Source organism: Stegodyphus dumicola, chromosome 9 (genome assembly GCF_044657685.1).
Source record: "Stegodyphus dumicola isolate Sdum_Otavi_A_Nest chromosome 9, ASM4465768v1".
NCBI classification, from domain to species: domain Eukaryota; kingdom Metazoa; phylum Arthropoda; class Arachnida; order Araneae; family Eresidae; genus Stegodyphus; species Stegodyphus dumicola.
In genome coordinates this window covers 116,661,887-116,681,413 of record NC_140776.1, presented here as the reverse complement: position 1 = coordinate 116,681,413, position 19,527 = coordinate 116,661,887, and the positions used below count along the sequence as shown (strand labels likewise).

Here is a 19,527-nt window from a genome sequence, read left to right as displayed (position 1 = left end):
GCAGAACTTTCGTCTGATTGGTTGAACGTTCGAGGAACACGTCTCCAGCCAGAACATTTTCGGTCAAGTTTTAAAATGTTCCTCGGGACAGGTTCCTCCTAGCTAGACGAGACATTTCTCGGAAGCCTGCCGCTTAAAGCCGTGCTACTGGAATCTCGTTTCTCGGAATTGTCCCGAGTAAGCGCGTGCGTCCATAGAAGTGATAGGGCCATAATGAGAATGGATAGCGCCAAAAGTGCAATTTTCAGGGCACAAATTTACTATTTTTGTTCAAAAGTTTTTTTTTTTTTTTTTTTTTTTTTTTTTTCTTTTTGAATAGCAACATATGTATGGAAATGTTATTCCATCAGCAGCTAGCTTGCTTATTCAAAATAGTAAATTCGTAAAACTTATTTGACACACTGCGGCATAAATTAAAAAATATGTTTGAAAATCGAGTTAGAATGCATTAATTCTTTAAACAAACACATTAATTTTAAACGCATTTTTTCACATTAATTCTTTTCATCATAAAATAAGATTAAGACATGACACTTCCAATAATTCTGCAAGTGACATTACCTGTGACGCATAGTGTTTGGATATTATACTCACAGTGTTAGAAAATTTTACCATCTCAAGGGTATAGATTAAAAAGTGCATTCATGAAAGTGGTTATTTAAATTTTTAAGCTTCCTGCACTGTAATTTAAAACTTAAATTTTTGTGATTAATGGGGCCCACCAGTGGTCGAGCGGTAAAGTCGCTGAACACTGGTAGTTCAGTCCGAGGTTCGAATCCCGTGAACGGGCTGGCTGCATCGGTGTTTCTTGGCTCTCCCCACGTGTAACAAGAATATGAGCCAGTACCCTTAGAAAGTCCTCCACGAAGACATCCCTTCCCTTAGGCAAATAGCCATCGAGGCTTTGCCGTAATTAAATTACCTAACCTAACATTTTGTGATTAATGTAAATTCTTTTCTTTTTTTTTTTTTTTTTTTTTTTTTAATTTTATATCTAAAACATCCGGAATACCCATATTTTATCTCAAACCTGTAAAAAAGAGAAAATCTACTAGTGGTCGAGCAGATAAGACCGCTGAACACTAGTACTTCGATCCTGATACAAACTCCTGCAAACGGGTTGGCTACGTAGGCATTTTCTCTTGCTTTACGGAATTATTCCTCGCATATTCTTCTCACATTAATCAACCAACTAGATGGAAGAAAAAAAAAGAAATACAAATTTTTCAATATGTAAGTAAAGTAAAATAAAATTTGCGAGTAGGTGAAGTAAGTATTGTAATAAAACTTTCTTCATAAAGTAAAGCAACAGAATCTCAACAATTTTTAGAAACTTTAATTAAACTTGCAAGCACTTTTTGTCTGTTTATACGTGTACTTTCTGATATACAAATCATTTGTAATCAGCGTTTGCATTTATTTATAAATTTCACTCACATATTTTACAACTATTGTATAAATTATAAGTGTATCGAAAGTAAATGTATTTTTTAATCTTCATTATATCTAAGGTGCACTGCAGAAAGAAAAAAAAAAAAAAACTCTTGTCTCCCATTCTACTGGGCCGATTGAGAAAATTCAACTTGAGTTTTTCATGTCCTGAAAGTGCGACTTAGGATATGTATTAGATTTATATATAGCATTATTTTACTGTAGGTATTCTGACTAAAAATCAGACTTTTTCTGAAATGACATGCCATTTTTTTCCCCCGTATTTAGATTCTACGACTCAAATTATGCCAAACTGCCAAGTTTTGTAAAAACCGCATGAGTAGTTTTTTAAAAAATAGCTTGCCAAATTTTAGCTTTTTAATGTTAATTGAATTTGATATATATTTATTAATATCTCTCTTTTTATTACACTTTCCCGATTCTTCCTTTCATATTTCCAAATTTAGGTTCATTCCAAATAAAATTCACCCATTTTTTATGATTTATTTTTAAAATTTGTATTTTTAAATAATTTTTATAAATTTTTCAAAAATAAATTGGAATTATAACGTATAAAATTTTTCCCGCCATCTCAAAGTACAGTCAAAAGTCTTTAATTCGGACTCGTCGGGACTTAGGCGATTCTGGATTATCGATTTTTCCGGATTATAGATCATCAGTTTAAATCTGGTAAGATGGCATGCAGAAATTATAAAATTAAAAATATGAAACCGTAATTTATGAAGGTAAAATCCTAGTGTATGGTGCAGCCTTGGCGCAATTTGGAAAATTATCGCCAATACCAAACATGATCCAAAGAACGTCTCTATATATACTATACACTAGACACTATATACGTAGTATATACTATACACTATATACTGTAGTGTATATACATTGTATATACACTATATACATAGTATATACTATGTATAACTATATATATTCTTTTAATGACCCGTTTACTACTCATCGTATATGTCCCGTTTTTACTGCTCATCATAAAGTTGCCAAAAGTAGCCAAATCCCGTGTGCACCGGATACTAGGATTAAACCTTTATGAAATAAAGAACAAAAGATGATCTAAAAGGTATCAAATTTTACAAAAAAAAAAAAAAAAAAAAAAAAAAAAGCTTAATATTTATTTGTTTACTTTATTAAACATTTCTTTCAATGTAAGTTGTTTAAGTTGCTTCGTTTTTTATGTGATAATATATTCTCTTTAATTCTATAAACAGACATAATTTCTTGTTCACTTACAAAGTTCCGCTGCTCAAGTCCTATAATTGCTGCGTCGAGAATACCGACTAATTTGTCAATCGAAAGTTTTTCGTTTTCAATAACCTCTGTCACTTTCTTCGCTATCGGAAGCGAATTATAATGACAAGGAATTTGATTTAAATCATATCAAAGACAGAGTACATCGAGATGAAATACTACATTTAGTAAGGAATTATAAGCCAAATGAAATAAAAACATCTGCCCTGAAGATAAGGATAGTGCTGACAGATCAACTTCCAATTCATTGCGCGCCGCGGCGTTAAAGATAAACAAAGTTTAGATAAACTAACGTTAAAGTTTATATAAACAAAGGATATGCTTTTATCCATTTTTTGCAGCAATTCCACTTTTTGTTTAATGGACTTCGAAACATACTTTCGCTTTGTAGATCCTTTGTATACTAGTAAATATATATCAGAAATTCTATTTGACATAATGGAAAGTTCAAGCTTACTTATAAAATTGCTCTAACAGTCTGCAAAAAATAATAAGCCAAATCCAATTTGAAGATTAAGGAACAACGGAATATGCAACATTAGCTGAATTATATAATTTTAGCTTAGCTTATACCGTCCGTTATACATTAAACGTGCATTCGTAAACGTATTTTGCGCACGCGAATTAACTCTACGGCTGCGAATGCACATTAAACGTGCATTCGCACCCGTAGAGGTCTTACGCGCATGCGCCAACGCGACGCATGTGCAGAAAGTTTGTAGCTTTGAGGTCCAGATTATAGATCATTCCGGCTTATGGCTATCCGAATTAACGACTTTTGACTGTATATCAAATGGGCATTTTTTATTTCATTGAACCCAGAGCAAATTGCTTTGACAGCATCAGCTCTACAAGGCCACCTAATAGTAAATATATATATATATATATATATATTGTAAAATGTTTATTATTTGCTGCAAAACCTTTTTCCTAATGTATTACATAGGGTTATCACGCTACCTGGAAAACCGGAAAAAGTCAGGGAATTCAGAAATCGACCAAAAAATTCAGGGAAAAGTCAGGGAATTTAAGTGTTTTAATCAAAATCTGGAAAAGTCAGGGAATTTCATACAACGATCCCGCCAAAAAAGGCGAGTTTTGCGCCAACGTCGGAAGAGATAACATTTTTTGGCGAATTGTGTATCACGTGAGTGACAATCGGGCAGCTGGCATAGAGCCAATTTTCGCATCTCCAATTTGATTGTCTTAAGGCAAATCAAGTTTCCCGCAACTTTTGGTTTCCAGTAACCTCGAGAATCGCATGTGCAGTGCATGAACTAAAGAAAGTACCTTTTCTTGTATAAAACAAAATGGGTTTAATCCTAGTATACGGTACCATGAAGGTTAGAATCAAAAAATATGTATTTTAAAGAAAGAAAACTTCTCTGCAACAGACGTGACTCCGTTCCATCATAGAGGGAAACAGCGCGATATATATGTCGCCAAAGCTCGAAACCGGTGTCGAAGTTCGAAGGTCACGTTATCAAGAATTCATAAAATGAATATCGTTTAAAATTTCTTTAAACTCTAATCTAAAGGAAAAGAAAATATCTTTTGGCACAAGTAAATTAATTCATGGATTAGTTATTTTGAGGGGGGGGAAAAAACTACGAAAATCCGTTTTTAAAATTATTGCGAATAATCCAAGAAAAAACGTTCTTTGATAAAACGTTTCTTCTTGGGTTTTTCGAATAATTAAAAAATGGATTTTCGTAGTTTTCTTTTTTGTCAAAGAACATTTCTTCTTAACACGTGTTTCTCAATTTCCTGTACACATCGCGAAGAGGGAAATTCTGGCCGCCAGGTTCCGTCGCCAAATCCCTTGGCAAATTTTCCCTCCGCTTTCTAGCCGCATAATAGCATTTACGTGTATGGAACCTTTTCTTCTTTACATAGACGTTCTTTGGTTAGAATAATCTCCATGTATGGTACAGCGGGATTTGGCGACATGATGATGAGCAGTAAATGAGTCATTTTGTTCTTGGCGACAATTTTCAAAATCGTGCAAAGGCCGTACCGTATACTAGGATTTTACCGCAAAATCTTTTTTTTTTTTCTTTTCTTTTTAATAAATACCTTGTCATTTTGCAGCAAAATAAAAAAATAGTAATCAGTCATCTAGGCTAACCATGTAATATAACTATATTCGCTAAAATATCATTGATTATTCTAATTCAATTTTTAAGCAATTATCTTTATTTTTATGTTATTCATATCATTTAGTGTTGCTTCTTCCCTCTAAATTTATTTATCATTAGTAAATAATATTTCCAAATTTCAAGAAATTTTCTCTGGCCACTGGCATAGCAAGCATAAATGGTGCCCAGAGCACCCCCCCCAACACACACACAAAAAAACTTTCAGTATATAATCTATAGAATATATTCGTAATAAGAAAATAATGCAAATAATAATAAAATGCTGAATTTGCCATAAATTACTCAAAAATATATTAAGAATAGTCACTACCTAACTACACTAGCCTTGGATTCGGAAATGCTTCTATGTCAGCGAAAAAAATCAGACATACGATGATCTAGAATTAGTTAAAAAGCTGTTATTTATTTTACATATTTATATAAGTGTTTTTAAAAAGGTACAATTTTTAAAAAATTAAAAGTTTAATATACATTATAGATAAATAGATATGTGGCAACTTGCCTACTACAACTCAACTCTGCCAGTCTGGTAACGCATAGCAACCAAAAAAAATAATATTTATTCTATTCAATTGTTATAATTATTTAACGATCTGTCTCAAAAAATTATACAGTCAAAAGTCGTTAATCCGGACTCGTCGGGACTTCGGCGATTCCGGATTATAGATCATCAGTTTAAATCTGGTAAGATGGCATGCAGAAATTACAAAATTAAAAATATGAAACCGTAATTTATGAAATAAAGAACAATTATGATCTAAAGGGTATCAAAATTTACAAAAAGAAAAAGCTTAATATTTATTTGTTTACTTTATTAAACATTTCCTTCGATGTAAGTTGCTTCGTTTCACGTGATAATACTTTCTCTTTAATTCTATTAAACAGACATAATTTCTTGTTTAGTTACAAAGTTCCGCTGTTCAAGTCCTATAATTGCTGTGTTGAGAATACCGACTAATTTGTCAATCGAAATGTTTTCGTTTTCAATAACCTCTGGGTCACTTTCTTCACTTTCGGAAGCGAATTATAATGACGAGGAACTTGATTTAAATCATATCAAAGACGGAGTATACCGAGATGAAATACTACACTTAGTACGGAATTATAAACCAAATAAAATAAAAACATCTGCTCTGAAGATAAGGATAGTGCTGACAGATCAACTTCCAATCCACAGCGTGAAATTCATAAACAGATTTCGGATTTCAAAACATACTTTCGCTTTGTAGATACAAATTACATATTAGTAAATATATATCGGAAATTCTATTTGACATAATCTTTCTAATCTATCATAATCTAATAATGACGTTTCTGCCAACCCCCCTCTGCCACAGAGCAGCGTGAAATTGATAAACATATTTCGGATTTCAAAACATACTTTCGCTTTGTAGTAAATATATATCGGAAATTCTATTTGACATAATCGAAAGTTCAAGCTTACTTTTATAAAATTGCTCTAACAGTCTGCAAAAAATAATAAGCCGGATCCAATTCGAAGATTAAGGAACAACGCAATCTGCAACATTAACTGAATTAGATAACTTTAGCTTAGCTTATAACTCCGTTACACATTAAACGCGCATGCGCACAAACATATTTGCAGCTGTAAGGGTCTTATGCCCTCTCGTAAGCGCCTGTGCGCATGCGTGAACGCGACGCATGCGCAGAGAGTTTGTAGCTTTGAGGTCCAGATTATAGATCATTCCGGATTATGGGTGTCCGAATTAACGACTTTTGACTGTACTACCATAATTGGTGACCTGTATTTATTACGAATGGCAATCTTCAACATTGCACGAATATAGAGTTTATATGTCAAAATTCTGAGCACCAGTAAGTTATCCAGTGTGATGAGATGCAAGTAAGACATTTCACCTATGATTTGAAGCGTTGTGCTGCATTCCGATGAGTCAACATGTTTCTGTCATAATTTCAGCGAATATATGTATCGCCTGCTGCGTTTGAGTCGCCAACTTCTCTGATTTTAAGTACCAAGAAACTGTGTCACTATATACATATTGATTATTTTTCTATACATATTATTATTGTGCATATTTGATTGATCTAAAGTGGTTGACAATGATGCTGCTTCACAATTGGCGCGAGTGCCAGTTAAGCCACCGCTTTTTTGTCCCCAAGACCCATCGTTATGGTTCATTCAGTTTAAATTGAGTTACATTACTGCCAACGAAACTCAATTTTATACAGCGATCGCCGTGTTAGAATCAGAGGTACTGCAAACAGCTCGTGAAATAATTTTGAATCCACCAAAAAAAAAATTAATTTCTGTTTATGAAGAATCTGAGACAGTTAAAATCAAGCAGCTGTTGCACGATTTACAGTTGGGTGATATAAGGCCTTCTTAGTTGCTGTCTAAAATGTCAGACTTAGCTGCCAGTAACCTAATGGATAACATTCTTAAAACATTATGGATTAATAGACCCCCATCTAACATGCAAACTATTTTAGCGGCCAGTAGCGAGCCACTTAAAAATCTTCCTGAAATCGCTAATAAAATTCACGAACTGGCCATTCCTGTGCAAGCTCCTGGTCCAGGTATTGTGGCGTTACAGGCTCAAATTGATGATTTGTCCAAACAGGTTGCTCAGTTAGTAGCCATCCAAGCTGAACCTTTTTACCGCAACCTCTCCACATTACGTAGTCGAAATACACGTCCTAACCCACTGAGGAAACGTTATGAAAGCCCTACTCCAGGTATTTGTTTTTTACCACCACAAAGTTGCAAACAAAGCAAACAAATGCCACCCACTGTGTGACCCACCGTGCCAACAATTGCCACCCACCGTGACCAGGGAAACGAGGAGGACCGTTGCTCGAAGTCGTGAATGACAGCGGTCGCAATTTTGCACGCCTTTTCAAAATCGAAAAGAATTCGGGCATGCTAAACCTAGACGCTTACCTCCAGACAAGCTTAAAGCCGCCAAAGAGGAATTTTAATAGATGATGGAACAGGGAATTTGCCATCCTTCAAAAAGTTCATGGGCCAGTCCGCTCCATCTAGTTCGGAAATGAAATGGTAAGTGGCGATTATTGCCAGTTAAATGCAGCTACAATTTCTCATTGTTACACAATCCCGCGCATTCAAGACTGTATGCAAGTTTTAGAGGGAAAAGCTATTTTCAAAACCCTTGATCTTGAGCGGGCGTATCACCAAATGCCCGTTAACCCAGCTGAAACTGCGGTTATTATGCCTTTTGGACTATTTGAGTTTTCGGTCATGATTTTTGACTTAAGCAGTGCTGCTCAAACGTTCCAATGCTTCATGAATCAGGTGTTAATCGGCCTCGACTTTCGTGTACTTTATTTTGATGACGTCTTAATCGCCTCCTCTTCAGAGCAAGAACACCTATCACATTTGAGAACAGTTTTTGAACGTTTTCAAAGGTACGGTGTCAGTCTTAATCCTTCCAAATGCGTTTTTGGCCAACGAAACTCAATTTTAGTATCCTTTCTTGGTCATGAAATTTCCGCTGATGGCGTTCGACCCCTTCTAGAGCCACCGCTATCCGCGATATGCCCGAACCATCTACAGTGAAGAACTTAAGAAGATTTCTTGCTATACTCAATTTTTATCGACGTTTCTTACCTCATGCAGTAACCATACAAGCACCTCTAAATTCTTTTTTGGTTGGAAGCAAGAAAAACGATAAAACGTGTTATAACCAAGACCGCAGAATCTCGCGAAGCGTTGCAAAAATGATTTAATTTTGGCAACAAATTTGTAGTATCCTTCCACATCTAAACCATTACGTTTATATTGCTACTGACCTATTATTGGCGCTGACTTTTTATCGTGCAGAACCACCACACCACGAAGGCACACTAGGGAAGGTATTTCTCCCGCTTCCTTAGTGTGCTTCGTGGTGTGGTGGTTCTGCACGTTGGGCAGGTACTCCAGAGGTCTGCGGTTCGATTCCCGGCAAAGGCGGTTGCTAATTTTTCAATCTCTCTTGCTTCCAAATATCCTAATGTCTCTACAGTGGTGCTCAAACTAAAAGATGTGTTTAATGAGAATTCTTCACACCCAGGATTTGGCGATTGGGTTCCCTGAAAACACCAGTCGCCCTTTAAAAAGGCTTATGCTGTATGCTTTTCAACAGGATAAAACTTCTCCTCGTCAACAGGATAAAACTTCTCCTCGGGCAATTTTCAACAGCTATCTGTTATATTGAGGGTTCGCAGAATATTGTTGCAGACACCTCATATTGAAGAACTAGCGTTTCTTCGCCAATAAAGTTTGCTGTCCTTGCAGATGAACAACAGCGGGATTCAGAACTACAAACCCTCTTGAAAAGCAAATCTTCCACCAATCTCAACTTGCAGCCTATTCAGCTGTCACCTGGAAAATCGTTTTATTGTGATGTTCAGAATTCAAGATTTCGACCTTATGTTCCCTCCGGATTTCACCATGCGATTTTTAATCAGTTACATCATCTGTCACTTCCTGGCATCAAGGCTTCGAAAAAACTGATACAGCAACGTTTCGTATGGCCTAGCATGCAAAAGGACATAGCCAACTAGACACGTTTGTGTTTGGAGTTCCAAAGATCTAAAATTGTCAGACACCACCAGCCAACTTAAAAATTTTAATTTGCCCTCATCTCTCTTCAATCACGTGCACCTCGACTTGGTCGGGCACTTATATTTATTAATAATAATATAATACATGAATACAATTAATTACTATGTATACATTTTTCTTACCTTGGATGAAGCAAATTTATTATTTACTTCATCAAAGTCGACCCTTTCAAATTGTTCTCTTTCCACACTTAAAAATGCTAGATAACTTAGGGGATCTTGTCCCATCGTTGATTGTAAATATGTGAAAAATTATTTAATATGCTGAACGAACGTTCATAGTTAGCATTTGATAATGAAATAGTAAGTAGTATTTGAAGTGCGACTCTTAGGTTTGGAAAAACATTTTCTCTGTAGATCTGTAGTGGAGTTTTAGGTTCCGTTTCTTTTCTACTGCGGAGTAACGTCATACAGTCACATTCACTGCTCAAAACAATTAGGGGATATTGTGGGTTCGGTATGAAATAACCATGTAATCGACAATATTTTTGAACAAAAGGAAATAGAAGAGATTATAAAGGAAAATTATAACATTTACAAAGCTGGGAATATGCAAATTTAGTCTGTGGCGTCAAAAACTATGCGTTTTAGATAAGGAGTAAGGAGCGACCTGCAGTATTCCTTTTGTAATAGGAGATTAAAAACAATTCACATGCGTTGAATGCTTCGTATCAGTGAATATATGATGTCTCAGCAAGATGACATAGTTGAATCGGTAGCCAGGAAGGTCATCAGTCGTTTACAGGAGAGTCAAACGCAATCCATTGTAGTGGAAGCATTAGGATTTTCACAGAGTGTCATTTCCAGATTATGAAATCGGATTTGGAAACTGGATATGTTTGAGAAATAGTTTTAAAATAAAAAGCAGAACATATACGTGCATTTCGCTTAAAAAAATATAAATATATCTCTACTTTAAAGGAATAAAGTGTTCAGGAAGAACGTTTTGGTTGACATACTGCAAACATTTTATTACACACTTTATCAGAAAAATCAAGAAAAGAAATAATTAATTATATATAATTAATTGCCCCCCCCTCTCGCTGTGCCACTGTCTCTGGCATAATCCTGAAATTAATTCTGGCAGTATGATGACATCACGAAATTTAATGCACATATTTTTTCCTTATGTATGCTGCGAAATAAATATAAAATACCTCAATTTAGTAAAAAAATATCATTAAGATTTCTTTCTTTCATTTAGCTGCAGAATGTCTGCAAAAAAAAAGCCTTATTTTATTCCAGATTGGGAAGATTCTAATCTCAATCTTCAGTGGATAAAACAACTCCTATTATAATTATATTTGTGTTTTCAAGTGTTAAGGTGCCTTTTAAGAAGACACCTCACACAAATTAAACTTACCTAAAATCTAACCTAACTTTTAGCATTGCGTTGTGATTTTTAAGAACCGGATTAGCCTCATGTTGAACTGGTGATGATCATGAGTAATAATTAAATAAAACGTACAATTGTTATCCGATGTATATATCTTAAATTTTATTAAGTTTCTTAAGTGGAAAAGTAAACAAAATTATCAAACAAAGTGTACCAAGAATAATTAAGAATAAATGTCCTCTGAGGTTTATTGAATAATTAAGTGAATTTGCTACACAGTACAAGTAATACCATAATTAATTTACCTCTTAGCACAGCCAACGTACATTACGCGGATAGACTGGAATTTTCTCGAAACAAACCTGGAAAAGTCAGGGAATTTCATTCTCCTGTTTGAGTGGCAACCCTGATTCCACTTATGAGTAGACGCTGAAAAAAATGTATAAGCATTCTCCAATAAATTTAAATATGTTATTGCTTACAAATGTGATTCACTAGCTCTACTTGCTATCAGATTTAACAAATGTGAAGCACAAGGAATATAATGGGCGTTTTGCCTATTTTTTTTAATGTGGTTTTGGAACCCATTTTATTTTCCAGACTTATTTTCCGCATTGTCCTTTACAGTTGTAAATATCTAGACCTAATATTTCGGTGTTCTTTAAAAGTTAATTTTCTAATAATTCTCCTGTGTGTGAATAAATTAATCAAAATCCAAAAAAATTATCTATTGGGATTCCATCCTCTGATACATAACGCAGTATAAAAGTTAACTGGAATACGTGTGTTATGTCAGGGGTAGAGTCAATTATTCTGGAAAATATCTGGCAGCTCTAACTTCTGATATGAAGGTTTTTACCATTTTTTAATTCAGTATTTCAATAAATTCTCCCCTCTTTCAATAAATTTGATGGACATCGAAACATACTTTCGTTTTCTAGATCCTTTGGGAGCTCCAGCATCGGAAATTCTATTTGACATAATCGAAAGTTCAAGCTTACTTTTATAAAATTGCTCTTACAGTCTGCAAAAAATAATAAGCCGGATCCAATTCGAAGATTAAGGAACAACGCAATCATCAACATTAACTGAAATAGATAATTAGATAATTTTAGCTTATACCGTCCGTTACACATTAAACGTACACGCGAAAACGTATTCTGCGCTTGCGCAGACGCATATGCGCAGTCGTAAATGTCTTGCGCGCACGCGTAAAATGCCTATGAGCATGCGTCAACGCAGCGCATGCGCAGAAAGATTTTAGCTTTGAGGTCCGGATTATGGGTGTCCGAATTAACGACTTTTGACTGTATATGTATTTCTAAGCATACCTGTCCAAAAATTAGAGTTTTGTATTCAAAATTTCCTAAGATATACGTGAATTTACTTTTTAGCACGTTTCAAAATTTGCCGTATTTATTATAGGTGTATAAATTATAAGTTACTGTAATAACGAAAATGTGATGTTAAAATTGTTTAAAAATATGAATGATGACCCACACACACACACACACACCGCTCGTGCACATAGAAAAAAGGCAAAGGAAAATAGGTGGCTATAAATTAAAAAATACGACAAGATAAATTTTTTAATTTCTCCATAAATATCTCACCAAAAATTACAAAATTTAATATCTAGGCATAATTTGAGTCGTAAAATCTAAATATAGAACTGTCCACCCTTTTTTTTTTTTGTGCAGTGTACTTAAGAAATATAATGAGAATTTTTAAAACTGATAATTGTTAGAATTATATTTCTTTCTTTTCTTATTTAGATCAACCAACGAAACGGGCTCGCTCAGCATATACAAATTCACAACCTGTAGAACTTGAAAAAGAATTTCATTTCAATAATTACGTTTGTAGGCCACCAAGACTAGCGTTGGCTAAACAACTTAACCTTACCTAACGCCAGGTCAAAATCTGTTTTCAGAACATACGTGCGAGACATAAAAAAAGAAGGTAAAAGAGGGGATCTAAACAATCAGACACCTAGTCTACAACTGGTCATAAGCTCCTCGTCCCCACATTCAATTTCTCCACCAGCTGTAACCATTGAGCATAGTTCTTCAGGTTCAAGTTGCTTTCCCGTCTTTCAGCAGTATGGTTACAGATTTTCAAGCAAAGATCCTCTATGCAAGTCTCCAACCGTTGGAGCAACAGAAACGCACATACGTGCTTTACAAAGACTGAGCATTGATGCAAATAATAAGCATATAGTTAACAGCAGCTGTATGAAAAATAGCAACTGTTATTGTTCGAACAATGTGTCTGCATTTAATAGTCAGAATACAAGTGAATCAATCCAAAACGAGCCTTCAAAATTTTCTATGAATGATCGAACAGTTTGCTCTAATACGTTCCATCCGAGCATATTTCGTAACAGTGATTACCAAAATCATTATTCAAACTGCGGATATCCTAGAGAATATAGTAACCCAATGTCAAGCGGTGCATTTAGAGGAACTATGAGAAGCCCTGGCAGTAACTTTGATCTTTATCAAAGAGGTTATAACAACAAAGAAATGACATCCTGTGCTGTAGTTCAAAATCACACTCTAAGTTATGAATGCTTATCGCCAAATGCAGTTGGTGCTTCTTCATTTTCAAGTTTAGAAAAGAATACTAATGATTTACCTAATCACCAGGATTCTTCACAGTTAGACCTAACCAGAGGACCTGGGATCGTGCACTGCAAGCGCCAAGTGGGTTGGTATCGGATGTGCAACCGTCTCTGTGCAAAGTCTCCAACCGTCTTCACACACCGAGTGTTACAACTTCTTGTTTACTGACTGATTCTGGGTTTTCAGGTTCCAGCAACAGAAGAGCACAGTAATGTAGTGTTGACTGGAATTTCCTGTCTGAAAACTCTCGTTATGAAAATAGCCTGCAAAATGTGCATGAAGCTCCAACGCCACCTAGTTTTACTAATTTATGAAACTATATTTGCAAATTAGTGTTTTAATTAAAAAGTATGACTTCTGTTAAGCAGAAGGTAAGGCATAAGCACTGAGCTAATCCTGAAGTATATTTTTATGGCAATTTCCTCAATATAGCGAATATTAAGAAGTAAGCTTATAAGTGTATGCAGTATTATTTAAAATTTTAAATTAATTTAATTGATTTAAAAATTTTAAGACATATTTTGCAGTTTAGATTTACGAATTTTAAATAAATCTGGAAATTTTATTTAAATTTTCTAAAGTTTTCGGAAAATTGCGTAATACTAAAGAAATTCAGTTACATCTCTTTCACTGCTTTCAGATAAATTTCACTTCGCTGCAAACAGCAAAAGAATGAAAAATTTAGCCATAAATATTGCTTTATTATTTAAGATACACTTTCCCTCTTGACTAGATTTGGTCATTTCTCTATGTTTTAGTATACGTCACTATATTTTGTAATTATATGTAATGTTAAAATGTTAAGAAAATAGATTTTTCTCCGTGCTTTCAATTCACTTTGAAATGTTATTAGCAAAATAAACTTAATAGTTCATTAAATATTCAATATTTGTTCTAATTTAATATTAAGGAACTGGAAGACGTATTGCAAGAATTAGATCAGGCCTTTGAGTGAAGAGACAAACCATGAAGAAAAGGGGAAGATGGCAGCACCGATTCTATTGTGTTTCATTGGGCTGGCATAATCCAAACAAACCCACGAATTTTATCGCGGCAAGAAGAGCGAGACTGCATCTGTTGTTGGCATGAGCCTTGCATACCGTACAGATGATCGTACGATTTTGTCCAGATCCGTTACAGTTTTGATACTGAGCACCCAACACTATACATATACCTTCTTCGAGATTTCAATTCGAGAGTCAGTCATGAGTACCAACTGATGTACCAATGAGGGCAAATCAACTCAGCAGCTGTTTCTTCTAATCTCCTAAACACAACGTACAGCCAATATAAAATTAACGAATTTTAGCGACTATGGATGCCATAAATCTAATGCAAATACACTACTGACATGATAGTGCAAGCCTTTTGTTTGTTTTATTTTATTTTATCGAGTTCACCGATTAGATTTGTTTCTATAACCTAAGATTCACGTAGTGGATTTTATTGTGGACAGCTATTTCAACAAAGGATAATCTTTCTTAATTTGGAGTACCTGAAATCCCCCCACCAAATAATATGAACAAAGATTTTTGAGATCATATCATCTTAAACATTGTGCTGTTCTTGATTTTTAATCTAAATAAAGCCCCGCAAATCTCACACTTTACAAATGTGCGAGTATGATAAATCAAGCCAGGCAAAGTTTCTTAATATGCAGCTTTTCTTAATCAGTTGAAACATTGTCCGTAATGAACTTAAAAAAAAAAAATCCTACTACAGTTGAATGTTTTGATCTAGCTCAGTCAAACAGTGAACACAGTAGACGCTGGTTTTTTAAGAGAAATCTAATTATAGATGGAGTGCCAATGAAAGAGAACTTATTTGAAATGATCATGAAGACTCAAGCGCATTCATATCAAAATAATATGATAAAATATTCTGATAACAGTAGTGGAATTCAAGGTTTTAATGTTAATGTATTTTCACCTGTGGATTCTGATCAGCCAAGTTACTTCAAAACTAAGTCAACTATGCTATATATTATATTTATTGCTGAAACACACAATTTTCCTACTGGGGTTGCATCTTTTAGTGGTGAAGCAACTGGAACTGGAGGTCGTAAACGAGATGAGCAGGCTGCTGGTCGGGGCTCACACATAATAGCTGGAACTGCAGGATATAGCTTCGGAAACTTGAACATTCCTGGGTAGGATTTACCTTGGGAAGATAAAACATTTGATTATCTATCAAATTTTGCTTTGCTTGTTGCTATTGCTGTAGAGGCTAGTAATTGTGCTTCAAATTATGGAAATAAATTTGGTGAACTAATTATAGCAGGTTTTGCAAGATCATTGAAAGGAGAGATTGGATAAAGCCAATTATGTTTACTGGTGGAATTGGTAGCATTAATGATAAATTAATGAAGAAGAAGGAACTAGGAATGCTTTTCGTAAAAATAGGAGGACCTGTTTATAGAATTGGTAAGGGTGGGAGTGCAGCATCTTCAGTTCATGTTCAGGGTAATCAAAAAGAAGAGCTTGATTTTGGTTCTGTTCAGAGAGGTGATTCAGAAATGGAACAAAAATTGAATTGAGTAGTAAGAGCTTGTATTGAGTGCGGCGAAAGGAATATCATATGTAGCATCTATGATCAGGGTGCTGGTGGTAACGGTAATGTTCTTAAAGAAATTGTTGAAGGTGCTCTGGCTATTATTTATGCTGAGGAATTTCAGTTAGGAGATCCAACTATCAGTGTTCTTGAACTCTGAGATGCTGAGTATCAAAAAAGTAATGCTATACTAATTAATCCAAAAGCCAAATCCTGTACTTCAGAGCATTGGAGATGGGAAAAAGTCTCCTCTGTATTTTGTAGGAGAAGTGACTGGAACTGGGGATATTGTACTTATTGAAAAAAGCAATCAAGAATCTAATCTTCATTCTTAAAGGAAAATCGTAAACTTTCCGTTGTTTTTTTTTTTTTTTTTTTTTTTTTTTTTTTTTTTTTGGTTAATCACATGAATATTTTGGGAAGCTGGAAAGCAATATTTTAAAAACTTAAGTCTTATCTATTGAGAATCAATTAGCTCTTTTTTTAATTATAGGTAGTGGTGAAGTGGGAGGGTGCCCGGGCGCCCCCCCCCCTGGCTATGCACCTGTAAAATAATAATACAGCTGAATGGAGAAGTTCTTGATAAGCCAATGATAGTTTGGAGGGATATCTGGGAAGAAACAAGTTTTCAGCAAGGCAAGCAAACCGTGAATGTGTGATGCAAGAAAAACAAGGATTATCAAAACGTACTAGACTTGAGTATTGCATATCATTTGATATGTCTTCAATTAAACCTCATGCTACATTTCGATCGGGGCCACGTGTTGCTGTTATTCGAGAAGGCATAAATGGAAATAGGGATAGGGAAGTGATAGCTTCTCTGTTGATGGCAGGTTTTGAAGTATGGGATTTTACCATGACTGATTTGTTAACAAAAGGAGTATCATTATCTAAATTTCAAGGTGTTATATTTCTTGGCGGATTTAGTAAAGGGTTGTCTACCACCAGTTGATTTTTTAAGCGCAGCTATTCATAAGCACCAGACAACTGCTTTCCTTATGCTGGACGTGGCAAAAGCCTTTGACCGCGTCTGTCATAACGGACTCATCTACAAGCTTGCTTCCCTCGATCTCCCCAGGGAAACGATTTTGATTCTATATTCCCTATGATTGAAAATACAAACTGCATCACCGCCTGCTGCGCGGACGACACCGCCATTCTTTCTAGTTAACTTAATCCACGATATGTCATGATCAGAATACAAAACCACACACACGAGATAGAGGTGTGGTGTCGCAAATGGAGGACGTCCATTAATGCCACAAAATCCAAATTATTACTGATAGTACGGCACAGAAGAAAAAACATTGATGCAGATCTGACCCTTTAATATAACAGTGCCCAAAGTCAGAGAGGCTACATACTTGGAATTTCGTTTTAACGGCTCGCTTACATGGGGTCCTCACATTTCCATGACCATCGGAAAGCCATAGGAGTCTCTAGGAAGCTCCGAAACTTTCTTGACGCCTCCTCACTACTGTATCTTGCTCGCAAGAAGCACATTTACACATCAATATTAAGACTCATCCTTACATATGCCTGCCTTGCATGGTGCTCTGTTCCCCCCTCCGTATTAAATAAATTGCAGGTTTTCCAAAACAACTACTTACGAAAAATCACAGGAGCCCCCTGGTTCGTTCGCAATGAACAGCTACACAGAGACCTTAAACTCCATAAACTGGCGTTATTCATCAATAAATTAAATAATATTTTTTTTTTCAAGAACCCCATTACCAACGCGGAGATAAATTATTCAGACAATTTTAAGTACAAGCTCCTAGAAATTGACATCAATTTAAGGCCCTATGCAACACACATTTATCGGAATTCCCCATAAATAATCTTAACTTCTTCCAGCCAATTTTGAAGTTTCAAAGTATGACATTTTCATTTACACTGGCTTGGGCCACATGTACACAATCTTCCAGCAGTCCCTTGTCAATATATTCCTGCGAAGCACTGTATGTTGTGTCTTCTCTAACCAGGCTTATTTGAGGTGCCTGTAATAGCGGGATATAATTCCTGCTGAAACAGGCATATCAAAAGTATCAAAGGCGGATTTAGTCATGCTGATGTACTTGGTTCAGCTAGAGGTTGGGCTGAAGGTTTTTCTTTTCCATCATGAATTGGAAGCTCAGTTTTTAGCATTTAGAAATCGACATGACACATTTAGTCTTGGTGTTTGCAATGGATGTCAACTCATGGGTCTTCTTGGCTGGATTGCTCCATATGAAAATGAGCAAGATGATCAATGTCAAGGAGTTTCTCTCAATCAAAATCTGTCAGAAGCCGTTTTGTGACTGTAAAAATTATTGAATCACCATCTATCATGCTTAAAGACGTGGAAAACTCTATTTTAGATGTGTGGGTTGCTCATGGAGAAGGACGATTTAAATTTAAAAATTCAAAAGTTTTACAAGAAGTTCGGTTACAAAATTTAACTCCACTTTTATACGTTGATGACATTGGTTCACCAACTACTGAGCACCCATTTAATCCAAATGGCAATGTTGGTGGGATAGCATCCATATGATCTACAAATGATATTCTCAAGGATCTGAAGCAAAAGAATATCAGTATTTTTCTAAAGTGTAACAGTAATATCATCAAAGGAAAAGACACCCCCTTCAAATGCTGAATGTGAAGATGCATAATGCATTTGGTTTTAACGGAAGTTTCCAGACACCGCAAATATCGTCGGCGCAAACAGTTCGCGTTGCTATCAGGCTACCAGATTAGAACCATCATTTACTTCCAGTTCTGTTGAAAAACGTCAGCTACAAAATGTCACCAAATCATTTGTACAGCTTTAGGTACTAATGTTGTATCATATAAAACGGTCGATATATGATATTAATAAAATTATGTAGCATAATTATGGATATATTGCATTTCATTATTGTATTTATAATTATTACCTTTCAAACATGCTAAATGCATAATTCAATATTTTTGTTTTTAAATTAATTAAAAATTATTATTAAAAGTTTAACAGAATTTTGAAATTCATCTTTCTTTGGTTTCACAATACAACTATAAAGATAAATAACTGTGTATGGTTATATAATAAAGATAACTGTATATGGTTATATAATAAAGATATTGAATTAAATACATAAAGATTTTAATACATCATTTATTTTGGACATAACTTAAACTGAAAATAATTTTTTTAAGGCAAACCTCTTTCTGGACTTTCATTAGGGTTCGACAATTAAAATATTCTCAAATTCCATTTTCCGTGACTGTAAACTGGCAAATATATCAAAAATTTTGTCAGGTGTTATTTCTTTGGTATAATGAATGTGCATTAATGTCAAAGAATTCTCTTCTTGTAACCCTACCGCTCAACGAGTGCCACCTAGCGGCTGCAGGAATAAACACCAGTCAAAAAAAAAAAAAAAAAAAAAAAAAAATAGATAGTAGCCTTCAGTCGATGTACGGGAATTATGAACTAAGCATGCTGTTCCCGAGATTTACTTTGTAACTTAAATGTGTAATTATAACGCCCTTAATTGTAATGTTTTATCTTAATTGTGTTTTG

General features: G+C 34.9%; 1 protein-coding gene and 1 pseudogene across 1 annotated transcript in view; both read left to right on the top strand.

Moving 5' to 3' along the window:
* LOC118202974 (inosine-5'-monophosphate dehydrogenase 2-like) overlaps positions 1 to 14,319 on the top strand; it is a 31,737-nt gene extending 17,418 nt beyond the window's left edge. The window contains exon 5 of the mRNA XM_085823961.1: positions 12,585 to 14,319. Coding sequence (XP_085680087.1) covers positions 12,585 to 12,635 — 51 coding nt within the window. The 3' untranslated portion in view covers positions 12,636 to 14,319. The remainder of the gene's footprint in view (positions 1 to 12,584) is intronic.
* A 143-nt stretch (positions 14,320 to 14,462) lies between these two features.
* Positions 14,463 to 18,865, top strand: LOC118202973 (phosphoribosylformylglycinamidine synthase pseudogene; annotated as a pseudogene).
* Positions 18,866 to 19,527: the final 662 nt, after the last annotated feature.